Source organism: Pseudopodoces humilis, chromosome 18 (assembly GCF_049639895.1).
Source record: "Pseudopodoces humilis isolate 2021_Gansu_Grassland_sample_001 chromosome 18, ASM4963989v1, whole genome shotgun sequence".
Taxonomy (NCBI): domain Eukaryota; kingdom Metazoa; phylum Chordata; class Aves; order Passeriformes; family Paridae; genus Pseudopodoces; species Pseudopodoces humilis.
Window position 1 is genome coordinate 159,487 of NC_142217.1, and position 27,239 is coordinate 186,725.

At 48.6% G+C, this 27,239-nt stretch overlaps 2 protein-coding genes and 1 pseudogene across 2 annotated transcripts in view; all 3 read right to left on the reverse strand.

The window, feature by feature from the left end:
* LOC102104375 (uncharacterized) overlaps positions 1 to 27,239 on the reverse strand; it is a 268,555-nt gene that overhangs the window by 141,895 nt on the left and 99,421 nt on the right. The window contains 1 exon segment of the mRNA XM_088063819.1: positions 26,698 to 26,704. Within this exon segment, the coding sequence (XP_087919945.1) occupies positions 26,698 to 26,704 (7 nt within the window).
* On the reverse strand, positions 2,239 to 4,903 carry LOC148182843 (endogenous retrovirus group K member 6 Gag polyprotein-like). Its single transcript, XM_088063830.1, has one exon. The coding sequence runs from the start codon at positions 4,802 to 4,804 to the stop codon at positions 3,278 to 3,280; it is 1,527 nt and encodes a 508-aa protein (XP_087919956.1). The 5' UTR covers positions 4,805 to 4,903; the 3' UTR covers positions 2,239 to 3,277.
* On the reverse strand, positions 8,007 to 10,334 carry LOC148182844 (serine/threonine-protein kinase pim-1-like; annotated as a pseudogene).

The following is a 27,239-nucleotide window of genomic DNA, read 5'->3' on the forward strand; positions in this document are numbered from 1 at the left end:
GAATATGACCTTTGCTCTCTAGCCATTCCTCCACAATTCCCCTGTTTTCTTTTTGTACTAACAAAACTGTAGAAGTAGCTTTCTTTACCATGTTTTGCAAGCATTGCAGTATGCAAGGAATAAAAAGTTACACAATCACAATGATCAATATAACAACAATTGCCATTTGTGCTAAATTTTTTAACCATCTTGTGAGACCTAGGGATTGAAGCCACTCTTCTAATGGATTTGTTTCCATGGTTAATTTTTTCATATTGCTCTGTAGTTGTTGAAGACGAGCATGAATAGACACTGAATGGTCAGAAAGATTCCTGCAACACATCCCATCAAAGTCTTCACAGCCATGGCCCTGTGCTAATAGCAAAAAATCAATAGCAGCTCTATTCTGCAATACAGCATGCCTAACACTATTCATATCCAAAAGCAAATCAGACAAAACCTTTGATGTAATGTTAAACTGTTTTCTTGTCTAACATGCCAGTCGTCGTAACTGTGTTAAGGCTTGAGCACTAGATACTCCAGGTGTAAAAATAGATGACACAATCACTGTAGGACGTTCCCAAAGCTCAACCTGATCTTTGCATTCTGGTCCCAGCTGAAACACACTTCTCTTTTTTTGTAACCTGGTTCTATTGGCTCCTAATAGTTGCTGTATAATGGGTGCAAACAATGTCAATTTCGTGGTAATTGTAAAGGTGTACTGCTAGAATTTACTTTACGAGTCAAATTGCCACAATATGCATCATTATTTTGCAAATATAGCAAATTTTGTGGAGAAACATTTGTACCATTTGGCCCATGAGGCTTTTTTGCATGATCACTCCTAGCCCAATTAACAAAAGTTAAACAGTAATTGCTAGGGGCTGAACCTAATAGTCTTAACTCTTGTGGTTCTGACCCAGTAACATTTAAACCTGTAGCAATGTACCAATTTTGAGCTCCAATGGGATTTGCCTGAATTAAGCCTGTGTCACAGATACTGATCCTGAATCTACCTGATGGAATTTCACATAATGTTTTGTTTGCTTCTTTAGGTGTTTTCCAATTCTTTGTCCAGTTTTTAAACATTGTGGCATTGAGTGAATCATCTAAAGGTGCGCCCACTAAACAAGTTCGAAAAGGATCTGAAGGGGTAGCCATTGAAAGGCAAAAATTATCCTGTCCAGTTTGATTAGCCCACGTTATCCACATATTTTGTCTCTCATCCATGTCAATCAAAAAACCTTCATTTCCCTTTATCATGGTAAACCACAACAACAACCTGATCAGAGGTAGTCCCTTAAGGACTTTAAAAGGATTGCGGCAGTTCAGCCAGCATCTTGGCTGGATCCCATGTGAGATCTTGCTTCCCTTTTCTTTTACCCCTCTGCCTCGCCCGTCGATTCGGTTGCTTCGAACCACGGGGTGTTCCATCTTCTCGGCAACAGGGATAACTTTCAAGGAAAGACCCTTTCTCTCGAGACTGCCGTTTTAAAAATTGCTCCTAATTTTTATTTTTTACCCCTGGGATATCACACCTGACCTGTGTAAGTGTCTTATGACAACGTATTGTGGTTATTTCAAGAATATATGGTAAAGGGGTATTGGGATGATAACAATAATTTTCTGGATTTATCCCAAAAGCAAAAATCTCCCACCATCTATCAGATCCTTTCTCAAATTGTCTCGTTTGCACACCTTCCTGTAATGCAATCTCAGTTAAATTTCTTTCAAAGTTGTAACACTCTGTACAAATCCCTCTTGGGGACCGACCCCACTTAGAATGTATCCACCACTTTTCCTTACACACTTTACAAATATAACATACAAAAAGATAACATTCATAATTTGGTACTGTGCACACGATTCACGTGTGAGAGTTCATCAGATCCCGTCTCTATGTTGATGGTAGAGAGCAAGAAGTATCTGCTAAATTTTCTGGATCCACTGAAGGTAAATCACTGGGATCAGCAGGTTTAGTCCATCGGCTCAGCACCCAAACAAGCTCTGTGGGGGTAGACACACAAAGATAACCACATCCTCAATAGAGTACTTTGCTAGGACCTCCCCACAGTCTTGTTTTTGGATCCTTATAAACCAATTGGTTTGCTTTAGCATTTCCTTCTCTGAAACCCACATGCCATTTGTGGCTATGAATATAGGTAATAGCAAAGGCAACAGTCCTCAGCTTTACTGCTCTTTGAAGTTGCAAAAACAGTTCATATAAACGAGGGTTTTTTACTTCCTTAATGTCTGCATTTTCAATACGTTCACTCACTCCTGCAACATATAAAGAATCAGTTACCACATTAACAGGACCCTTAAACTACACCAAAACCCAAACAACAGCAACTAATTCCAGAGTTTATAATGCATCCTCCTTTTCAAGCTGGAATAATATGAAGATTCCATTGTCCTTCTGAATTTTGCCATGTAGCAGCAGCTGTACAAGATTTCTTTCCAGCATCAGTGAACACACAACAACCACTCTAATACCCATATCTCCCCCGTTTTCTTTTATTGCTGTGTTAAGGCACTGATGAGATGTTGAGGTCCAAACCATACAGTAAGGTTAATGTCTAAGTCTCATCTACGAACAACACCTGTCTGGATACAGTCCATTATTTTATTGAGAGCTTCTTCTTGTTCACTGGTGACCTGTATAGGTGCTGTAGGATCAGTACTCTTTAACAAAGGTCATAAGGATTGTAAAAGTTCATTAGGAATACCCACAACAAGTTTAAGCCATTGTAAATCTCTCAGCAGTCGCTGAGCATCATGAACAGTATGAAGTGACATGTTTAATGACAGTTTCTGAGGGACAACATACTGCTCAGTTAAAGTCTACCCGAGATATTTCCATGCGGATGTCAGCTGTATTTTCTCAGGTGCAACAACCAGTCCATTCTGAAATAGTTGTGTTTGAATGTCCTTAACTTGTTTATCTGCAAAAGGTTGTGACTGAGCAAAAATAATATAATCCATATAATGATAAATAATAGTTGTAGGTCACTGAACCTGCAGTGGTTGTAAAACATTATTTACATAAAGCTTAGTGGCACCAATTGTGCAATTTGTTGTCCTTTATCAATTTTGGTTGGTAGTGCCAGTGTATATGCAATGATATATATTTCACTAAAATAGTCCACATCAATTATTCCAGGTAAAATAAACAGTCTCATTAGACTAGCAGATGAACGTTCCAACACTATTGCACCCATAGCTTTTCCATTTATTATCACTGGTCCAATAATTCCAGTGGGAATCTTGTAGGGTTGTGATGTTAATAAATCCACAGTCACTGAGGCTGCCAGGTCCAATCCGAGGCTGCCTGAGGTTGCTGGCAGAAGTTGACCGCTTGGCTGTCGGAGGCAGGGGCTACTTGTGTCTCCGCGCGGCCCGTTTTCGCGCTGGCTCTCGAGTTTCCCGGCCCCCGGCGGCAGGCATTGTTGTTATGAGTGCTGGATTGACATTTTCCGCACCACACTCCCGACACATTGCATTCGCGGCGGATGTGTCCCATCCGTCCACATCTGAAGCATTTCATTCTTCCTCCTGCACCGGGGCGCCGCTGCAGTGTCGCCGCTTGGAGGGGTGCAAGGGCAGCTAAAACCTGACTCTGGGCTGCTAGAGTTTGTTCTTTAAAGGCCTGTGCCTGGTGCTGCAGTCCTTCTCCTATTTTTTGCAGAGCTTCTACCATAAACACCTGAGTGCCACTTGGCATAGCTGCAGCCTTATCTAACAAATCTTGGACATTCCAATTTCCTGGTGCTGTGGCTATTAAAGATCGAGTTGTAGCATTTCCATTCTGTAATATACACTGTTTAACTAACGCGTCTTGCATATGCTCAGCTATACCTGCCTTGGCCAGGGCTTCAATAATTTTGTCCACAAAGGAGCCAAGGGCTTCATCTCTACCTTGCTTAATCCCCATATACATGGGGATACCCCCGGGTGCCCTGATCTTATCCATAGCTCTTTTTGCAACTGCCATAGCTTCTCTCAGTTTCTCTCCCCCCAAGGCCGCCTGTTGCTCTAAGCGAATATGGGCTCCATTGCCCATAAGTTCATCTACAGTGAGCCCTGTGAGGGGATCACCAGCGGGGCGAGGAAGTGCAGCACTTGCAGCTGCCTCCTCCCTCCATCGAGTCTCAAACATAAGTCTCTGATGAGGGGTATATATGAGACGAGCCATGCCTCTAATGTCAGCGGGCAGCAGGACGGCTGAATTAAATAGATACTCAATCATCTGTTTCGCAGGCTCACTCGTGACTCCAAATTGTGCCACCGTTGATCGTAATTGAGACAAAAGTTTCCAATCGAGCTGCGTAACTTCAGCTCGCTGGCCCCCCCCCTGCAAAGGGTGAAATATCACAGGGAAAGCAAGTGGGGAGGCTATTTGCTCCTGAGCTGCCGCCGCCAATTCCGTATCTCCCTCTTGCAGACCCTGCCGTGCCAGCGCCGCCCATGCCTCACGCCTGCCTTGTGCCATAGCCTCCGCGAGATCTGATAAGGCCCCGGGGAATGGCTCCGTGGCTGCGGCGTTAGATAATGCACCCGGAGGAGGCGGCGGCGGGAGCGGCGGCGGGAGCGGCGGCAGGAGCGGCGGCGGGTGATCCGAGGGGACAGGGGGTGCAGAGGGAGTCGCAGACTCCCTAGAATCTGGCGGGGGCAGATCTACAGAAGCAAATATCGGTGGATTCGGAGCTGAAGGGTCGATATAAGCCTTATTGCGATCTTGCGCCACGCGGGCATTATCGGCAGCTCGCTTTTCTGCCTGACACATGAGTAACTCATTCTGCACAATCTTCCATAATTTGCTCATCTTTTTTGCTACTTTGTCATCTTCTAAAACTAAGTCCCAAAGGCGATCACCATACCTACGCCACTCATGTAGTTCATGGACTGAGTGAGGGTTAGTGAAAAACCCATAGGAAACAGCATGGGTTAACAGGAGAGGTAAATCTTTCTCTAAATCTAAACCCTTAATGTCCCGCTTCTTCAAGAAGGCGGTGAAAAGATCATACGCCGCTTGCCTGTCCATACTCACCAGTACCGTCGCAACCCCCCAGGCGTCGGCAGCGCGTAGCGGCAGAGCCCACCGATGTGGCACTCAGGGCGACAAAGCGCCGTCCAAGGGACCCGCCCCCAACGCAGCTCTGAGGAGGGAAAGGAAAGGCTGTTCGGGCGCCAGATGTCGGGATTTGCCGGAGCCGCGGAAGACAAGCCTCATGCTCTCATGGTCAGCAAGTCTCGTTTATTAGCAACTCTAAAACCACTTATATAGCATCAGTAATTAGGCTCATACATAGTGCAAAAGAAAGCTCATTATTGGATATTTCATTTAAGGTCAACTCCACCTAATTCTACATTCCTGTGATCGCTCATCTATGCTGAATTCACATTCTTCTGATCACAGCATCCTGTTCTCAGTTAACAGTTATCACTAAGGCCTTCCTGACTTTGCAACATCTCACACCAACTGTACTCCATTGTCTAACTCTTTCCCAGCTAACTGCTGCATGGGAATATGACCTTTGCTCTCTAGCCATTCCTCCACACTCCACCTTTGCACAGATCCACAGAGAGCTGGGATTATCCCAAGTCTCGTGTCTCCATTGTGCCATATTCCTAAAGAACCAGCAGCCCATCCCAACGAATATGGTGAGTTATGTGAATGATTGTCAGCTCCCTTTCCTGCCTAGAAATCCTGAAACTGCTTCTAAATGCTGTTCCCTTCAGCTCTTGGACACCTACTGACACAGAGCTGGGAAAAAAATGCCCTGGCCATGGCTTACAAGGTGAGTTATGCCAAAGTGAGAGCTCTGTGGAAAATCTCTATCCATCCCTATCCTTTTAATATATCTATACGTGGGGGTATGCATGGATGTGTCTTGGATGGAAAGGAAGGAGTGTGCAAACAACGTGACTGACACTTTCACTCTCTGTGTTCATTCCATACTCATGGATACAAAGATATTATGGAAACCTTTTCAAGGACAGACCTTCTGTCCATGGATACAGAGACATCCAAGAGCCCCTGGCACAGACAGACCCTTCTGTCCATGGATACAGAGACATCCAAGAGCCCCTGGCACAGACAGACCCTTCTGTCCATGGATACAGAGACATCCAAGAGCCCCTGGCACAGACAGACATTGCTGCTCTTCAGCCACTGACAGGATGAGTCCCTGAGACTGGGGCTTGGCCTTCCTCGTGGTGAGGGGCATCAAGGAAGGCTGCAGTGTGATGGAGACTGTGATGGGCTGGGAACTCACTGGGGGAAAGGAGGGAGCAGTTGGGAAGTAAAAGGCAGGTGGGGGACACAACTGTTCAGAGAAGGGCTGAGCTACAGCTTGAGCAAGCTGAAAAATGTCATTTGGGGTCATCCCAAATGGATTTAATTTCAGAAGTTATGGAACAAGTTTAATTTTTGGGAGGTGTCATGTTTTCCCTTGGAGGTGGACACTGTACAGACTTGAGCTGTATTGCCAAAATGCTCAAGTCTCTGCTGCAGGTCACACCATTTCTTCTTTGGCTGATCCCGGCCCAGTGCTGAGCCCAGCAGAGCCCTGGCAGAGCCCAGAGCAGCCTCAGCATCCGCAGAGCCCGGCTGCAAGGAGAGAAACCAGAAACTGCCCGTCAGCTGAAGGCTCCTGTCCCCTTGTCCCAGCCAGCCACGGTGCCCAGGCCATGCTGGCCGTGCTCAGAGCTGGGCCCAAAGCTGCCCATCACTGCTGCCTTTGGGAGCAGAACAGGAGGGCAGGACATGTGCCCAGCCTGCAGCCAGCCACGGCAGATCCAGCCCCTCAGCAGCTGCCCAGAGCAGGATGCTCCTGTGCCCGCTGCCATCTCCCAAAAGCTCTTGTCCCACCCATGCCAAGGAGATGAGGACCCACCTCACACCATCCGCTGCCAGAAGAAAAGCTGGTCCCAAACGATGTCCCCAGTCTTCTCCAAGGGCACGGCCCATCCATGCCACAGCTGGTCCCAAGCACTTCCTGATCCAGACTGGACCCCACCTAGAACACTTCCTTTAGAAAAACAAACAACAAATTAATGAAAATAGGTTACAGACTAAAAGGGGAAACAAGAAAAATGGTAAAAAATCTTATGTCTGTCAGGAGCTTGAGCAAGGCCCAACCCCTACATTCTAGGGAAAAACCCACCCATGGGTGAGGGAAGCCCATGCTTTCTCCCTTCCCCCTGCACTGTCCCCCAAAATCACGGTGATCCCAAAGCAAAGCAGGGGAGTGGAGCAGACCAAGCCCTTCCTTGCCTGCACAGCAAAGCAGCCGTGCTCAGGTTCTGGAGTCCCACCTGTGCTCCTGCCATGGGGGTTTGTTTGTGTTGGGCTGGCTGCCCCAGCCCCAGCCCGGGGCACGGTGGGTGGTGGGGGCTGTTGGCAGGGCCAGGATCCCACTCCCATTTCGTAACCACCCCAGCCCACATCCCCAGCCCTGCCAAAAACCAGCTGGGAAGCCACCGAGGAATCAGTTGCATCCGCCCCAGCAAAGGGGAAACCTTTGATTGCCGGCCAGTGCACAAATCTGGGAGCATCCCCCTGGGTCTGGACTTACCTGAAAATTCACAGTGGAGCCTGGCTTTGAAGAAGGTGCCAGAATCAAAGTCCATCATCGCCAGCTCCCGCTGGCCAGGTGCAGGAAGAGGTTGTCATCTTTGCTGTTGTCCTCCATGTCTCCAGCAGCAGCAGCAGCCCCACCTGGTACAGCTTCTCCAGGGGCTCCTTCTTCCCTGGGGTGACACCAGGCTGTCAGGGTTCTGCCCAGGGCCCGGCTGTCAGTGAACCAGGACAAGCAACACCAGCTCAGATGGTGCCCACCAGTGCTGGGCAGAGCAACTCAGCTCCAGCACAAGGGCTGTGTGTTCCCATTTGATGAGCCCAGTGCAGTGACACAGGCAGGACAAAAAAGTCTGGGTTTCTTTGCTGCTGATTGCCAGGGCATGTGTGGAGCTGTAACTTACCAGGTCCCTGCATTACTGTGCCTGTGGCTCTCTCCCTTCTTCTAGGGCTGATGAATATCCTGCATCCAGGGATCATAGAACAGGTCTTCTAATGAAGGCCTGTCCAAGGAGTTCAGGGATAAACACCACCTGATCAGAGCTTGGCAGTCTGGGGAGAGAAACCACAAACCACTGGTCAGTTGGAGAAGGCTCCTGTCTGCTTTGCCCCACTATTCCTGTGCACAGGCCATGCTGGATGTGCTCAGAGCTGGGCCTAAACTTTCCCATCATTTTTTTGTTTTGGGGGAGAGCAGGAGAGCAGGACATGTGCCACCTCCTCAGCAGCTGCCAGAGCGGGATGCTCATGAGCCCGCTGCTGTCTCCCAACACTGGTGTTCCCCCCGTGCCCAGAGATGAGGATTCACCTTGGGAGAGCCGTTGTGGCAGCGGGAGCTGGCCCCATCTGATGTTCCTGCCCCTCCTGAAAGGGTGCTCCCCGCAGACCATCTCGTGCAGCAGGATGCCCAGGGTCCAGACGGTCGCTGCCTCGCCATGGTACCACCCGAAGTCGTTCCATTCCGGGGGGCTGTATGATGGTGTTCCTATGGAATATGGATGGAGGTCATCAGGGGGATGCTGCTGCTCCCAGAGCCTCACTCCAGCATCCATGGGCATGTGGGGGCTGCCCCAGTGGCCCATGGGGTGACCTGCTGCCCTCTCGCCAGCACCTGGGACTTGGGTACAAACCCAGGGTTGGAAAAGAAGCCACTGGTGTTGGAAGAGGGCAGTGGAATTCCTGGCAAGGCCTGACCATGACACACAAAGGGAAATACCCACTCAGTGCTGGGGAAAAACCATACCCACATCCTCCCTGCTGGCATTGCCCAAAAAATATCTTGAACCAAGGCAAACCAGGTGAGCAGAGCAGTCCAAGCCCATTCTCACCTGCACACCAAACCAGCTGGTGCACAGGTTCTGGCTCCCCCTCTCTGCTACCCCCACGCACGGGGGATTTTGTCAGGCTGGCTGCCCCAGCCCCAGTCCTGGGAGAATCCCTGCTGCCACACCCAGGTTGGGCCAGGAGATGCCAGGACCAGAAGCCTGCCCCTGTGTGGGCTCACCTGCAAATTGAGTGTAGGCTGTGTCCTGCAGTTAGGTGCCACAGCCAAAGTCTATTAACTTTGCCTGGCCAGTGTCCAGGTCAATCAAGATGTTCTCTGGTTTTATGTCTCTGTGCAGGACCCCGCAGCTGGTGCAGTGCCGCATGGCCGCCAGCACCTGCTGGAACAGCTCCCGCGCCTCTTCCTCGGACAGGAACCTCCGTGCCGGAATGAAATGCCGCAGGTCCTGACACCGCTCCGGGCGTTCCAGCACCATCACGATGGTGTTGGGGAGCTCAAACCATTCCAGCAGCTGCACCACACCGGGGAAGCCTGTGGACACCTTGTCCAGCAGCACTATCTCCAGTGGCGCGCTGGTGCCGTCGGGCTGCGGGAGGAGCACGGTGCCGTCAGTGGGGCTGAGGCCGTGCCAAGGCTCGGGAAGCCCTCAGCCAGCCCGGGATGCTCTGCGCCCTCCGCTGGCCCCATGCCCGCTCTCCCTCCAGGTGTCCTGGCGGCTCCCACACTGCCGGGCCCCGGCTCATCCCCGCCCGGCACGCCCCGGCTTCTGCCGCTGGCCCCGCTCACTCACCAGCTCTCCCCAGTGCCGGACGCGGTTCCGTGGCACCTTTTTGATGGCCACCTGTAAGCCAAAGGGAACAGCGAATTCAGCTCACCGCCCACCGTGTCCAGCCCCATCCTACTCCTCCGCCCCCTTCTCCTCCTCCGCCCCCTCCTCCTCCTCCGCCCGCCGCCGGCCCCTCTGCTCACCGGGAGTCAGTCCGAGAGTCGAGTGGCCGCAAAAACTCTGCCAAAGCCGCCGCGCCCCAGCAGTGAACCCACTCGGTACCGCTGCTGCAGGGCCTCCTGCGCCTTCCCTGGGGAAGAGACGCGGCCGTCAGTGCTCGGCCCGGGGCCAGGAACGGCCCCCGAGCGCTCCCCGACCTCCCCGGGCCGGGCATCCGCAGGCGTTCCCTCATTGGAACGCGACAGCGGCGGGGCTCGGGCCGGGGGAGCCGCAGCGGAGGCGGCGGTGGAGGCCGCGCCTCCTGTGTCCTCCGCGGGCCCCGGGAGGAGCTGGGGCCGGGGTCGAAGGCAGGGCCGGGGCCGGGGCCGGGGCCGGGCCAGGCGGAGCCAAAGGGCAGCGATACCGCCCCAGCCCCAGGCAATGATGCCCGCCCAGCAGCGCCAGCGCCAGCACAGCCAGAGCTGGGCGGAGGCGAGACCGCGGAGGGGCCGGGGCCGGGGCCGGGGCAGCCCCGCCCGGGGCCGGGGGCGGACCGGGGGCATGGCCCGGGTGGGCACGGGTAGAGGGAGACTGGGAGATGAGGGGACACGGGAAAAGGGAGACCGGGAGAGGATGCGGGACAGTGGGAGAGGGAGAAGAGAGACAAGAATTGATAAATTCTCTGCTTTCGCTGCTGCCGCCGCTGCCGCTGCCGCTGCAACTGAAGCACCGGGACCGTTTGTCCCCGGGGCCGTTTGTCCGTTGCCCGCTCGGCCCCGCCCCGAGCCCCGCGCTCCCCGGGCAGCCCCTGAGCCTGGCCAAACACGGGAACTTTGCCCTGTTGAGCCAAGAGCCAGAGTCTTGACTGCTGCACAGGGGCACAGCAATGCCCTTGGCTGCTGCTGTGCCTTGTCCCTGCTGAGGGTCAGACACCGTCTGAGCACATTCCCTGAATTCAGAATTTGTACCTGAGCCAAGCACTGCACTTGTGTCTCCAGCATTGCTTTCCAAGTAAAACAGGGGAAGGCAAACTGGGTGTAGCTCATGGTATTTTACAGTGTCTAAAACTTGCCAAATCTCAGATCTTAGAGGTGAGAGCCATTTGGAATGAATGGGATGGAGAAACAGTGCAAGATGGAAAAGGGAAGCATAAAAATAAATAGAGAAAAATAGAGGAAAACATATTGGTTGTTTCTTTTGATTTTATTTTCATTTCTTAAAAAGCTGTTTCCATTTTCCCAGAATCTTCTCCCCAGTCCCATCTGTTCTTTCCAAAAACCTGTACTGGAGAACAAGGCACAGCTTCTGTCACAAGATATGCCCCCAGCTGCAGCTTCTCTTGGCTTCCCACACTGTGAATGCAGCACAACTCTTGCAGCAAAGCAGGACAAATATTTGAAGAACTTGACAACTTGTTCTTTCTTTTCCTTGTGCACTGGGGAGTTGTGCCGTTGGTAAGGTTTTCATTGTTCCTCTTCTACCCAAAGAAAACATGATGGGCTACCAGGAATTGTTGGGGAATACAAGCCTAGCTGAATGTGGAGAAAGAATCTGCAGAGCCTGCAGCCAGTAGTGGAGAGCTAATCATTCCAACAGCCCCATGGACATCTTGAAAGTGATCTGGAACAGGAAGATGGGCTGACAGAGGGAGTTTGTTTCTGTGTTCAGTTTAGATGATTCTACATCTCTTGCAGTGGTAGAAATCAAGAGCACAATCAGTTGATGATAAGCACCAGAACATGATAAGCTGGACCTCTCAGTGAGTGAGAGAAAGAATGTGAAAAGGAGAAATGCAGGGAATGACTTGGTGAACTTTGTGTGTAAGAAGGGTCATTTTTTCCTAATAATTCCCAATTCATTCCCTTTGCTTTTATCCTTTTAACAAGGCCAATTGCATCTCAGATTCCCCAGGAAATGAGAACCCTGAGCTTGTGGAGCTGCCTGAAAGGTGCCCTGTTCCTTTTTCTTCTGCTACTCAGAAGAAACAATGAAGTGAGTTGGGAAGTTCTGGTATTTCTTTCTCCTGGTGGATTTTTTCATTTCATTTGCCACTGCGGAGGCAATTTCTGTGATGGCCTCTGTCAGTTGATTCTATTTCAGCAGCAGCAGAGCAACGGGGCTGTGTTTGAGCACTGCAAATGTGACCTGTGTGGCTTTAATTCCCCTCGACTTAGTGCTCAGGGACTTGGGAGCATTTTGATCTCTACTGATCATGATGCCTGAAACAAAAATCCTGAGTTCCCTGTGACAAAAGCACAGGGGGTAGCACTGATTGAAAGGGGCAATTGCAGCTGTACTGCTAAAATTCAAGTGGCAAGCAGAAGAGGGTCAAGAGCGGCCGGGATCTACAACTGCCAAGACAGATGTAGATTAAATAATTTTGTGGGATTTTTCTGGAATTTCGTGGGACGTTTCTGGAATTTTATGGGATTTTTATGGAATTTAGTGGAAATTTGAGGATATTTTGTGGGATGTTTCTGGAATTTGGTGGTGTTTTGAGAAGATTGAGGGGTTTTTTTTAAATTTTTTGCAATTTCCAGGGATTTTTTTTCAGTTTTATGAGATTTTGCAAAAGTTTAAATAATTTTGTGGGATTTTTCTGGAATCTTGAGGGATTTTGAGGAGACTTGAAGAATTTTGAAGGATTTTTTTTTGGATTTTGTGGAAATTTGTGGAGATTTGGTGGGATGTGACTGGAATTTGTTGGGATTTTGAGAAGATTTCTGCAATTTTGTAGGATTTTTCTTCAATTTTGTGGGATTTTTCTTAGATTTCTGTGGCATATTCAGGGGATTTTTTTAAAGATGTTTCTGGAATTTGGTAGGGTTTTGAGAAAATTTAGGGAATTGTGTGAGATATTTTTCTGGAATTTTGAGGGGTTTGAGGAGACTTGAAGAATTTTTTGGGATTTTTCTTAGATTTTGTGGAAATTTGTGGAAATTTTCTGGGATGTTTCTGGCATTTGTTGGGCTTTTGAGAAGATTTCTGCAATTTTGTGGGATTTTCCTTGAATTTTGTTGGATTTTGTGGAGACTTGAAGAATTATGAGGGATTTTTCTTAGATTTTGTGGAATTTTGTGGAGATTTGGTGGGATGTTTCTGGAATTTGGTAGGGTTTTGGGAAGATTTAAGGAATTTTGTGAGACTTTTTTCTGGAATCTTGAGGGATATTGAGGAGACTTGAGGAATTTTGTGGGATTTTTCTTACATTTTGTGGAAATTAGTGGGGGTTTTGTGGGATGTTACTGGAATTTGTTAGGCTTTTGAGAACATTTAGGGAATTGTATGGGATTTTTCTGCAATTTTGTGGAATTTTTCTGCAATTTTGTAGGATATTGATGATATTTTATGGGAGTTTTGCAGAATTTTGAGGAAGCATGAAGAATTTTGAGGTATCTTCTTTGATTTTGTGGAAATTAGTGGTAATTTGGTGAGATGGGACTGGAATTTGGTGTGGTTTTGAGAAGATTTCTGAAATTTTGTGGGATTTTTCTTAAATTTTGTGGGATTTTATGGAGACTTGAAGAATTTTGAGGTATTTTCTTAAATTCTTTGGAATTTTGTGCAGATTTGATGGGATGTGACTGGAATTTGTTGGGATTTTGAGAAGATTTCTGCAATTTTGTGGGATTTTGTGATATGTTTTGGGATTTTTCTTGATTTTTGTGGGATATTCAGGGGATTTTTTGAGATGTTTCTGGAATTTGGTTGGGTTTTGAGAAGATTTCTGCAATTTTGTGGTATTTTTTCCTGGAATTTTGTGGGATTTTGTGGAGACTTGAAGAATTTTGTGGGATTTTTCTTACATTTTGTGGAAATTTGTGGTGATTTGGTGGGATGTGACCGGAATTTGGTGGGGTTTTTTGTAATGTTGTGGTATTTTGTGGGATTTTAAGGAGACTTGAAGAATTTTGAGGTATTTTCTAAGATTTTGTGGGAATTTGTTTAGATTTGGTGGGATGCTTCTGGAATTTGTTGGGGTTTTGAGAAGATTTCTGCAATTTTTTGGGACCTTTCTGGAATTTTTTGCGATTTTGAGGAGACTTGAAGAATTTTGTGGAATTTTTCTTCGATTTTATGGAAACTTGTGGAGATTTGGTGCGATGTTTCTGGAATTTGGTGGTGATTTCCGAGCATTTAGGGAATTGTGTGGGATTTTTCTGCAATTTTGTGGGATTTTTCTTAGATTTTGTAGGATATTCAGGAGATTTTTTGGGAGTTTTGGGGAATTTTGAGGGATTTTGAGGAGACATTAAGGATTTTGGGGTATTTTTTAGATTTTGTAGAAATTTGTTTAGATTGTCTGGGATGTTTCTGGAATTTGTTGGGCTTTTCAAAACATTTAATGAATTGTGTGGGGTTTTTCTGCAATTTGGTGGCATTTTCTTGAATTTTGTATGATATTGAGGAGATTTTGTGGGAGTTTTGTAGAATTTTGAGGGATTTTGAGGAGACATTAAGTATTTTGAAGTATTTTCTTAGATTTTGTGGGAAATTTGTTTAGATTTTCTGGGATGTTACTGGAATTTGGTGGGGTTTTGAGAAGATTTCTTCAATTTTGTGGCTTTTTTCTTGAATTTTGTGGGATTTTGTGGGACTTGAAGAATTGTGAGGGACTTTTCGAAGCTTCTTTGGAAGTTTGTGGAGATTTGGTGGGATGTTTCTGTAATTTGGTGGGGATTGGAGAAGATTTCTGCAATTTTGTGGGATTTTTCTTGAATTTTGTAGGATATTGGGGAGATTTTGTGGCTATTTTTCTGGAATCATGAGGGATTTTGAGGAGACATAAAGGATTTTGAGGTATTTTCTTAGATTTTTTGTAAATTTGTGGAGATTTTGTGGGATGTTTCTGGAATTTGCTGGAGTTTTGAGAACATTTAATGAATTGTGTGGGATTTTTCTGCAATTTTGTGGGATTCTTCTTGAATTTTGTGGGATATTGGGGAGATTTTGTGTGAGTTTTGTAAAATTTTGAGGGATTTTGAGGAGACTTGAAGAATTATGAGGGATTTTTCTGAAATTTTGTGGAAGTGTGTGGAGATTTGGTGGGATTTTTCTGGAATTTTGTGGAGTTTTGAGAAGATTTCTGCAATTTTGAGGGATTTTGTGGAATGTTGTGGGATTTTTCTTGTTTTTTGTGTGATATTCAGGGGATTTTTTGAGATGATTCTGGAATTTGGTAGGGTTTTCAGAAAATTTAGGGAATTGTGTGGGATTTTTCTTGAATTTTGTGGAAATTTGTGGAGATTTGGTGGGATGTTTCTGGAATTTGGCGGTGATTTCAGAACATTTAGGGAATTGTGTGGGATTTTTCTTGAATTTTGTGGGATTTTTCTTGAATTTTGTAGGATATTGATGATATTTTGTGTAAGTTTTCTGGAATTTTGAGGAATTTTGAGGAAGCATGAAGCATTTTGAGGTATTTTCTTTGATTTTGTGGAATTTTGTGGAGATTTATTGGGATGTGACTGGAATTTGGTGGGGTTTTGGGAAGATTTCTGAAATTTTGTGGGATTTTTCTTGAATTTTGTGGGATTTTATCGAGACTTGAAGAATTTTTAGGTATTTTCTTAAATTCTTTGGAATTTTGTGGAGATTTGATGGGATGTGACTGGAATTTGTTGGGATTTTGAGAAGATTTCTGCAATTTTGTGAGATTTTATTCTGGAATCTTAAGGGATTTTGAGGAGACTTGAAGAATTTTGTGGGATTTTTCTGACATTTTGTGGAAATTTGTGGCGATTTGGTGGGATGTTTCTGGAATTTTGTGGGATTTTTGTAATGTGGAATTTTCTGGGATTTTGTGGGATTTTGAGGAGACTTGAAGAATTGTGAGGGATTTTTTAGATTTGGTGGAAATTTGTTTAGATTTTCTGGGATGTTTCTGGCATTTGTTGGGGTTTTGAGAAGATTTCTGCAATTTTGTAGGATTTTTCTTAGATTTTGTGTGATTTTGTGGAGACTTGAAGAATGTTGTGGTATTTTTCATTTTGTGGAAATTTGTGGTGATTTGGTGGGATATTTCTGGAATTTGGTGGGGTTTTGAGAAGATTTCTGTATTTTTGTGGAATTTTTCTTGAATGTTGTGGAATTTTCTGGGATTTTGCGGGATTTTGAGGAGGCTTGAAGAATTTTGTGGGATTTTTCTTAGATTTTGTGGAAATTAGTGTAAATTTGGTGGGATGCTACTGGAATTTGTTGGGGTTTTGAGATGATTTCTGCAATTTTGTGGGATTTTGTGGAATTCTGTGGCATTTTTCTTGATTTTTGTGGGATATTCAGGGGATTTTTGGAGATGTGACTGGAATTTGGTAGGGTTTTGAGAAGATTTCTGCAATTTTGTGGTATTTTTTTCTGGAATGTTGTGGGATTTTGAGGAGACTTGAAGAATTTTAAGGGATTTTTCTTACATTTTGTGGAAATTTGTGGTGATTTGGTGGGATGTTTCTGGAATTTGGTTGGGTTTTGAGAAGATTTCTGCAATTTTGTGGGATTTTTCTTGAATTTTGTGGGATTTTGTGGAGACTTGAAGAATTTTTTGGGATTTTTCTTCGATTTTGTGGAAATTAGTGGAGATTTGGTGGGATGTTTCTGGAATTTGGTAGGGTTTTCAGAACATTTGGGGAATTGTGTGGGATTTTTCTTGAATTTTGTGGGATTTTTCTGAAATTTTTGTGCGATATTCAGGAGATTTGGTGGGATGTTTCTGGAATTTGGTAGCGTTTCGGAAAGATTTAGGGGTGTTCGGGTTTTTTTTGCAATTTCATGTGATTTTTTTGAGATTTATGGGGTTTTGCAAAAATTTAAATAATTTGGTGGGCATTTTTTGTAATCTTGAAGGATTTTCAAGAGACATGAAGAATTTTGAGGTATTTTCTTAGATTTTGTGGAAATTTGTGGGGATTTTGTGGGATATTTCTGTAATTTGCTGGGGTTTTAAAAAGATTTCTGCCATTTTGTGGGATTTTTCTGGAATTTTGTAGGATATTGAGGAGATTTTGTGGGATTTTTGTGGAATTTTGAGGGATTTTGAGGAGACTTGAAGAATTTTGAGGATTTTTTATTAGGTGTTGTAGAATTTTCTGAAGATTTGGTGGGATGTTTCTGGAATTTGGTAGGGTTTTCAGAACATTTAGGGAAATTTGTTGCATTTTTCTGTAATTTTGTGGGATTTTTCTTGATTTTTGTGGGATATTCAGGAGATTTTGTGAGATGGTTCTGAAATTTGGTAGTGTTTTGGGAAGATTTAGGGATTTTTTTTTAGATTTTTGCAGGTTCGTGGGGTTTTTTTGCAGTTTTGTGTGATTTTTCTTGAATTTTGTGGGATATTCAGGCAATTTTGTGAGATTTTCCTGGAATTCGGTAGGGTTTTGGGAAGATTTAGGGATTTTTGTTTTTGTTTTTGCAATTTCATGTGATTTTTTTGAGTTTTATGGGATTTTGCAAAAGTTTAAATAATTTTGTGGGATTTTTCTGGAATTTTGAGTGATTTAGAGGAGACATGAAGAATTTTGAGGTATTTACGTAGGTTTTTGTCTTAGTTTAGGGCAAATTAGGAAGGAAAACTCCAAATGGGGATTTCCCCAGGGAAATGCCCCTCTTCACTAACTGGTCCGGGAAAAGAAAAAAAAAAAATTCCTTGGAGAGAAGTGGAAAAAGCTGTTTATTTAACAGAAATTGAATAATATTAAATAATAAAACCTCTTGCTGTTCGATGGGATGGCAAATCTAGGAAGAAAAACGTCCTTTTCATGTGGTGTAGCTCAGCTCGCTCAGGTTCTTATCAGTCGCTCCAGCGCTGGAAAGTGCCAAGGCCCAGGCCCCGGTGGGCCACAGGCGTGAGCTCCCGGGGTTTGGCTGGGTGTTCAGTCCAGAGCAGGCTTGCACAGATCCAAGAAAATTGGGAAAAAAAAAACCAAGCAAAGGTCCAGGGAACTCCTCTGCCTCAGCTAGCTAAAACTAACTAAAAGCCAGAGAGAAGCTCTGTCCGTGCTGCAGACACCACAGTCCCGCCAGCGAGATGTGGGGGAGTGATGTTTTTCCTTAACACAAACTGCGCGCTTCTTCTTCTCCTCCCTCTCTTGCTCTCAAAGCCAGTCTTAAAGGTGCAGAACTTAATATATAACATCAACCAGACGACTGGGGATACCAGTATCATAAAGTCACCCCAGGACATTTCACCCCTTATCCCCATATCGTCAACTTATTATCAAAATTAATATATATATATTTTAACCTTACAACACATACATTATATACAGACAAGGGCATTTATTCATGATCTTCACTTAACTATCAGATCTCCCTGAGGTACACATTGTGTTGTTCTATCTTTCCGCATTATCTACTATGTGCAACTCGGTCTTTGAGCAAAAACAACTCTACGAATGGGTTTGTCTGTACTCGAAGTAGAATTGATCTAAACTGTCTTTCTTAACAAACCTCTGAGATGTACTGCTGGGACTTTGTCTCTGTCTGCTATATGCAGGGGCTCGGATTGGGCTGGGCCTGCTCGATTGGTGGAACCTCGGGTATTAACTATCTAGGTGGCCTTTGCTAGATGCTGCTCCCAATTTTTGAAAGATCCCCCACCCAACACTTTCAAGGTAGTCTTTAACAGTCCATTGTACCTCTCCACTTTTCCCGCAGCAAGTGCATGGTAGGGGATATGGTACACCCACTCAATGCCATGTTCCCTAGCCCAGCTGTTTATAAGGTTATTCTTGAAATGAGTCCCATTGTCTGACTCAATCCTCTCAGGGGTGCCATGCCTCTAATGGACCTGCTTTTCAAGTCCCAGGATGGTGTTCCGGGCAGTGGCATGAGGCACAGGGTAGGTTTCTAACCATCCTGTGGTGGCTTCTACCATTGTGAGCACGTAGCGCTTCCTTTGGCGGGTTTGGGGCAGTGTGATGTAGTCAATCTGCCAGGCTTCCCCATACCTATATTTGGACTAACGCCCACCGTACTATAGCGGCTTCAACCGCTTGGCCTGCTTGATCGTGGCACACGTCTCACAATCATGGATAACTTGGGAAATACTGTCCATGGTTAGATCCACCCTTCGGTCTCGTGCCTACTTATAGGTGGCATTTCTACCCTGATGGCTTGAGGCATTATGGGCCCATCGAGCTAGGAACAACTCTCTCTTGTGTTGCTAATCTATCTTTGACACCTCTATCTTTGCAGCCTGATCTACTTGCTCATTGTTTCGGTGCTCTTCATTAGCCTTACTCTTGGGGACATGGGCATCTACATGACGGACCCTCACAGACAGTTTCTCTACCCTGGTGGCGATGTCTTTCCACTCATCAGCAGCCCAGATTGGCTTTCCTCTGCGTTGCCAGTCAGCCCTTTTCCCCCTTTCCAGCCATCTCCACAGAGCATTGGCTACCATCCATGAATCAGTGTAGAGATAGAGCTTTGGCCACTTCTCTCTTTCAGCAATGTCCAGGGCCAGTTGAACAGCTTTGAGTTCAGCAAGTTGGCTTGATCCACCTTCTCCTTCAGTGGCCTCTGCGATCTGTCGTGTGGGGCTCCATACGGCTGCTTTCCACTTCCGGTTCATCCCTACGACGCGACAGGAACTATCAGTAAACAGAGCGTAGCGTGTTTCTTCTGCTGGCAGTTGGTTGTACGGTGGAGCTTCTTCAGCTCATGTCACTTGTTCCTGCTCCTCTTCATCAATGAGACCAAAGTTTTTACCTTCTGGCTAGTTTGTAATTATCTCTAAAATCCCAGGGCGATTTGGGTTTCCTATACGGGCACGCTGCGTGATGAGGGCGATCCACTTGCTCCATGTAGCGTCGGTGGTGTGGTGGGTAGAGGGAATTTTTGCTTTGAACATCCACTCCAGCACTGGCAGTCGGGGTGCCAGGAGGAGTTGTGCTTCTGTGCTAATCACTTCTGAGGTGGCTTGAACTCCTTCATAGGCAGCTAAGATTTCCTTCTCTGTGGGAGTGTAGTTGGCTTCGGACCCTCTGTAGCTTCGGCTCCAGAATCTCAGTGGTTGGCCTCGAGTCTCCCCAGGCACTTTCTGCCAAAGGCTCCAGGACAGACTGTGGCTCCCGGCTGCAGAGTAGAGCACGTTCTTCACGTCTGGTCCTGTTCTGACTGGGCCAAGGGCTACTGCATGGGCGATCTCCTGTTTGATCTGAGCAAAGGCTTGTTGTTGTTCAGGGCCCCACTGGAAAGTGTTCTTTCTGCAGGTGACCAGGTAAAGAGGGCTCACAATCTGGCTGTACTCAGGAATGTGCATCCTCTAAAAACTTACGGCACCTAGGAAAGCTTGCGTTTCCTTCTTGTTGGCTGGTGGAGACATTGCTGTGATCTTGTTGATGACATCAGTAGGAATCTGACGCCGTCCATCTTGCCACTTTACCCCCAGGAACTGAATTTCACGAGCTGGTCCCTTAACTTTGCTCTTCTTGATGGCAAAACCGGCTTTCAGGAGAACCTGGATGATTTTCTCTCCTTTCTCAAAGACCTCTTCAGCCGTCTTTCCCCAAACAATGATGTCATCAATGTACTGCAGATGTTCTGGAGCCTCACCCTTTTCCAGGGCAGCCTGGATCAGTCCATGGCAGATGGTGGGGCTGTGCTTCTACCCCTGGGGCAGTCGGTTTCAGGTGTACTGCACTCCCCTCCACGTGCAGGCAAACTGAGGCCTGCATTCTGCTGCCAGGGGAATGGAGAAAAATGCATTGGCAATGTCAATAGTGGCGTACCACTTCGCTGCCTTGGACTCCAGCTCGTACTGGAGCTCCAGCATGTCTGGCACGGCAGCGCTCAGAGGTGGAGTCACTTCATTCAATGCACGATAGTCTACAGTCAATCTCTGTTCTCTTTCAGATTTACGCACAGGCCAGATGGGGCTGTTGAAGGGTGAGTGGGTTTTGCTGACCACCTCTTGGCTCTCCAGCTCTCGGATCATCTTGTGGACAGGAATCACAGCATCTCGAGTTGTTCTGTATTGTCGGCGGTGCACCGTTGAGGTGGCAATTGGTACTCACTGTTCTTCTACTTTTAGGAGTCTTACTGCAGATGGGTTCTCTGATAGTCTAGGCAAAGTGTTTAATTGCTTGATGCCCTCTGTCTCTACAGCTGCTCTTCCAAATGCCCACCTAAGCCCCTTTGGGTCCTTAAAATACCCACTTCAGAGGTAGTCTATGCCCAAAATGCATGGGGCCTCTGGGCCAGTCACAATGGGGTGTTTCTTCCACTCATTCTCAGTCAGGCTCACATCAGCTTCCACTAAAGTAAAGTCCTGTGATCCCCCTGTCACACCAGCAATAGAAACAGATTCTGCCCCTACATATCTTGATGGGATTAGGGTGCACTGTGCACCAGTGTCAACCAAGGCCTCATATTTTCGTGGTTCTGATGTGCCAGGCTAACAAATCCACACAGTCCAAAAGACACGGTTTTCATTAGCCTCTACCTGGCTAGAGGCAGGGCCCCTCTAAGCCTGGTTATCCTTCTTTCCTTGGGTATATGTCTTGGAGGTTCCTTCAAGGGAGTCAGACATGTCATCATCATAGTTGTCAGTTTGACTACAGGCTACTGGAGCGGCTTTCTTTTTGGTGGAGTATCTCCCCTGAGTCTTGCTGTCTTCTAATTCATGCACCCGTTTTGCCAGAGCAGCAGTAGATTTTCTATCCTATCTTTTCATGTTTTCTCCACAGTCACGTAGGAAAAACCACAGCTCAGCTCGTAGCTTTTTCTCTCTATCTGGGGAACTTCTGCGTTGAGTACTAGGGCTCCTGGTCTGTACTGCCGAGACTGGAAGAAGGTCCTCCCTGAGTTTCTTGAGATTCTTCTCTATTTTGTTTTGGAAGTTTTGCATATCTGTTCTCACAGTTGCAATTGTTGCCTGCATGGGGCCATGCACGGTATCTGCATATGCTCGAAGCTTCTTCGCCATATCCAGCACAGTCTCCTCCCGGTCATCCCGCTTCATTGTTGCTAAAGCAGAAGCGTATTCTTGTGGCCCAAGTCGAACAAGTTTTCGCCACATCACAGATGTACATGGCACCAAGTCTGGATTTCTAGTACCTAAGTCACTCACAAAGACAATCTCTACTATTGCCATTTCTCTCAAGCGCTGAATCTCTTGTTCTATGGTTTTCCAACGAGTTGCTGTATATAGAGATCGTCTGCACACAGATATCTTTGTGCCACACTTCTTAGGACCCGTTCCCAGAGACTATAAGGGTCAGCCCCCCTCATCATGGGGGTTTTTGGGGGTTCCCAAGGGGGTTTCCAGGAACCCCGATGAGGGAATTTGGGCGATTCCAGGGATGGAATTTGGGATCTCAAGGCTGTTTTGGGGTACCTGCTGGTGATGGAGATGGGGACCCCATACCATGTATGAACCTTCACAATGTCTGTATGAGGTTTTGTGGTCTTGGGGAGTTTTTGGAGCATCCAGGGATGTGTTTGGGATCAGGGGAGGTTGGGGTGTCCCAAGGGGTTTGGGGGTTCTCAGCAGGTTTAGGGTTAGTGGCAGTGCTGGGGACCCCGTGCCGGGTTTGAACCTTCTCACTGTGCACAGGCAGTGTCAGCATGTTCAGGGAGATCCTGGGGGGCCCGGGGGGTCACCCCAAATCCCCGGGACCCCAAATGCTGAGGGACCCCCCGAACTGCCCTCACCGCTGGATCTGCTGCAGGCAGGGGGGCACCAGCACTTGGCCCCCACCCTCCACCATCACAGGGGGGCTGTGGAAGAAATCTGGGGGTGCCAGACAGGTTGGGTGGGACCCCCAAAGTCCTGGGGGAGGGGACATGGGGGAACTTCCAGGGATTCCTGTTATGAGGGGATGAGGGGGAACCCAGGATGAGTCTGGGGGGACTGGGTGGGTCATGGAGGGACCCCCAGGAGTCTTGTGGGGGGTGGGGAGAGCAAGGAACAGAGCGACCCCCAGGATGGCCAGGATGGGGGGGGAACCGGATTGGAGCTTCCATGGCAGTGGGATGGGGAGATCTGCCCATGGAATTCCATGGGAATGGCATGGCAGTGAGATCCATCTACAGAATTCCCATGGGAATGGGACAGCAGTGGAATCCATCCTTGGACGTCCCGTGGGAATGGGATGTCTGAGATCCATCCATGGAATTTCCATGGATTTCCCAGCCATGGATTTGCCCTCCCAAATCCCACATTCAGATTCCCGTATTTCCTGGGAATTCTGCCCTCCCCACCTTTACACTCCAGCGCCTCCCACCCATATCTGACATATTTCCGGAGACATTCCCTGCAGCTGTGAGCCAGGGAATTTGTTAATCCCTCAGCCTGGATCTCAGGGATCCCCATGGCGGTGCCACAGTTGCCATCGCAGCCCCACAGATCCCCCAGCCCCGGCTCCCCCCGCTCAGCCCCGCTCTGGCTGTGCCGCTGCTGCAGCATCTGCAGCTCCCCGCTGGCCCCGTGCCGGTGCCGCTCCTTGTGCCGCCTCTGGCTATCCCAATATCCCAGCCCTGGCTATCCCAATATCCCAGCCCTGGCTATCCCAAGATCCCAGCTCTGGCTATCCCAATATCCCAGCCCTGGCTATCCCAAGATCCCAGCTCTGGCTATCCCAATATCCCAGCCCTGGCTATCCCAATATCCCAGCCCTGGCTATCCCAAGATCCTGGCTCGGCTCCGCCCGGCCCCGCTCGCTGCGGCGGCGCTGGAAGGGGATCCCAGCCAGGGACCCCATGGACATGGACTGCGGGAAGCCCGGGCCGGGCTCCGACAGCGCCGCGTGCAGGGAACGCAGGGAGAGGAGAACTGGGGGGACATTTGGAGATTTGGGATCGGGGGGGTCACGGCTGAAGGAAAGGGGGAACGGGGAGAGCCGGGAAGGGCATTTGGGGATGCCAGGACTGACAGGAGGGGAGGCTAGGGCTGGCTAGATGTGGCATGGCTGGAGTTCAGGGCGTTCCTGTATCCAGGAAAGGGAGCTCCAAGGGTCCCCGGGGTCCCCATTGCCAGGACAGGGCAGGGAAAGCCGGGATGGCTGGGAATAGGGGTCCCGGGTGTCCTGAGTGCTGAGGAAAGGAGAGGCTGGCTGCTGGGAGAGGCAGGAATAGGGGTCCAGGGGGTAAATGGGTCAAGGAGAAGGGGGCTCTGGGAGCTGCGAGAGGCGGGATGGCCGGGAAAGGGGTGCAGGCGTTCCTGGTGCCGGATAAGGGGGTGCAGGGTGGGACCCACGACCGGGAATGGGGGTTCGGTGGGATGGCGGCACCCAGGAATGGGGGTTTAGGGGCCCCTTGGCGCTCCGGAATGGGGGATCAAAGGGTCCCGGGGGCCGGGGGGCCCCCCACCTCCCGCCGCCCCCCGGGAGCGCCCCCGGCCCCAGCGCTGGAGCCATCGCGCTGCTCCGCTGCGGCCCCGCCCACAGCCTCGGCCCCGCCCCCAGAGCCGCCTCCGACCCCGCCATTGGCGCCGCTCTTTGCTGAACGCCAGTGGCAGCCCGAGGCTGCAGTGACGTCACCGGTCGCCGGGCAGATCCCGGCGGCGCAGGGCGGGCAAGGCGGAAGCGAAAGTGCCCGAGGGAGCGCGGGGGGAGGGAACGGAGCAATTCCAGGGAATTCCCCTGGATCCCCTCCCGGGATCCCCCGGGACCCTCCTCGGCCGCGCACTGCAGGACCCCCGCGCCGGGCTGGGCTGAAATCCCGGGCCCTGCGCTCAAACTCTGCCTGGAACCCGCAGGCTTCAGCCCAAAGCGGGGGAAGCCCCGGGATCCGCGGATCCCATTTCTCCTGCGGCTGCGGCTCCCCAGCCCCGGCGGAGCAGGAGCGGGCGCTGGGAGCCCGAGCCCCGATTCCCAATCTCCTTCTCTCTCTCTCTGCTGCTGCTCTCTCCCTGTCCTTTGGGTGATCAGAAATCCCAGAGCGGCTGGAGAGCCCCGTGCCCAGCTCGGCTTTCCCTGGAAAGGGAGGCCTGGGGGTGCGGTGCCCCGGGATGGCCGGGAATGGGGCTCCGGGGGTCCCCGGGCTGACGGAACCGGGGGATCCAGGGGCTGGCAGAGGAGGACCCCGGGGAAGGGGGGTGCAGGGCGCTGTTGGTGCAGGAGAAGGGGGTGCAGGGGGTCCCGGAGCTGGGGAAGGAGATGCGGGGGGGTCCCAGGGCCCAGGAATGGGGATCCAAGGGGGTCCCAGGGAGGCTCCCCAAAGCCCCTCCCAGGGCACAGCAGGAGCTGGGTCAGGAGCTCTGGCAGAGACAAAAGGGGGTGAGCCCGGCATGGGGGGGACATGGGGGAATCACAGGCGCTCCTGGGGGGGGACACGACCCCCGGGGACCCCTCCTCACCTTCTCCCACGTACCCCAACAGAGCCTCTAAATGGATGAGCAGAGCTCGGTGACTACAGTATGAAACTTGTTCAGTGGCACAGGAGGATTTAGAATTGAGGACAGGGGAAGGGTTTAACCCAGCCTCCTGTTTGAACAGCCTGGAGAGGGGGCTGGGAAGAAACCCATGCCTGCACTGAATTGAGAGAGATCCAGACCCGGGCTGGGAGAGATTTGAGACACACCCACCTTTGGACTTTGCTGTCCACAACACCCTGTCACATAAAGGTAAAACCTTACAAAAGAAAGAATTTGTAAAATCATGGTTTAGGACTTGTTACATGGGCTTAGTGTAGCTAGCAGCTAGCCTGATAAGTTCCCAGGCAACAACATCTTGAGAATGAAAAGTTTGTAAACATAACAAACTATTCTTGGGGAGAAGAACAAGTGCAGCTGTAGTAACAAGGGATCTGTCCCATGGGAATCAGTAGAAAAAGTATGTAAACATTGTTAGAGAGAAAAGTTCGGACTGACGTGTACACTCACCATTACCAACCAGTGAACTGAGTTCCCAACCAACTGGAATTAAGCACGGTGCCTTCTAATAGCCATGTAAATATAAGCTGTGTGCAATAAAGCTTTGGCTATGATGGAAGAAGAAACAGGTGTCATTGTCCATCTCTACTACGACACACCCAACCAGGACATCGGGTCCTGCCGAAGCAGTGGAAAGAAGCAGCTCTGGTGGCCAAGTGGCACGGCCCATTCCAAGTGTCCCTGAGCACAGAAACAGCCCCAGCACAGCTGAACATGGGGGGACCCCTCAGCCTCGGCTCAAGGGCTCTGAAGCCCCGGAGATTCGGATTTCCCGGCTGCAGCAGGAGGATGGGAGGCCACCCCTGAGCCTGCACTGAAGGCAACGCAGCAGCAGCCAGGGCTCCCCAGCAGGGGAAGCCCCTGGGCCTGCCCACAGATCCTCTGCTGAAATCCTCGGCCTGGGCACCCTCCTTTGGCATCTCCAGCCACTGCGGGACAATCCTGGCTGGCACTGCTGGAGCTTCAGGGCTTTCTGTGCCTGCCCTCGCCACAGCTGCTGGGGAAGGCACCGTGAGAATTCCACTCTGGCTCTCAATTACACTCACACTCTGGGCTGGCTGGGATTAGAGTATTGGAAAATATACCAACTGTAAAATTATTTTTTATTTGATTTCTCCAGTCAGGCTTCTTTTGCATTTGCCTTGGGGAAAGGAATTTTAAAGGGTTTTTCTTTTAAGGGATGTTCCACCACTCAGCAGAGATGAGCTTAACATCTCAAAAGACTGGGAAGAGCCCAAAAGATTCCCACAAAGACAACGACCATCAACAAAACATCAAGGCCCAGCAGCAAACATCAACCAACATCTACCCCAGACACTGACCAGGCACAGCTGGAGACACCTGGTCTGGAAAAGGCTGAGCAGGAAATCCAGGAGTGCAGTCCTAATTAATATCAGAGGCACAGAAATCCGGGTGCAACAGGAAACCAAACACTAAGGACTCCGCAGCTTGGAAACAATGAACATTAAACCAATGGATTTCTATGGGTTCAGACTGAATAAAGTTTAGGAAACATCTAGTAAAACTCACATGTCATGGAATGATTTTCTCTGCACATGCAGACTATGTGTGGTTGAAATGATTCTGTTCAGAATCAAGTAATGCCTTATTTTTCTAAAGACCTTTTTGGAGAGTTTTTGCTTTTCAGAGTTTTCAGTGAAAGGATTACACCATTAGAATAATTTTTTGTAATAATTCTACTTTTATATTGGCTGTTCTGTTTGGGCCAGGGGTGTGAGAATCAGTTTTTAGTCAGAGGAGAAGAAAAAAACCATCTAGTGCAGAGAGCAGGGACACCTTTAGGTGAGGTTGCTCAGAGCATGAGCTTGAATGTCAGCAGGGATGGATGCTCACCTCTCTGGGCAACCTGTGCCAGGGTTTCAAAACCCAGTGTGTAAAAAACACCTTTTTTATGTCTAGTCTGAATCTACTGTTTTTAGATTGAAAACATTCCCCCTCAGTCTTGTCTCAACAGGCCTGTCTTAGTATAGGGCAAATTAGGAAGGAAAACTCCAAATGGGGATTTCCCCAGGGAAATGCTCCTCCCCACTAACTGGTCCGGGAAAAGAAAAAAATTCCTTAGAGAGAAGTGGAAAAA

Excerpts from the sequence above, each read along its gene's own strand:
- LOC148182843 (XM_088063830.1), bottom strand. The coding sequence starts at position 4,804 with ATGAGCAAATTATGGAAGATTGTGCAGAATGAGTTACTCATGTGTCAG.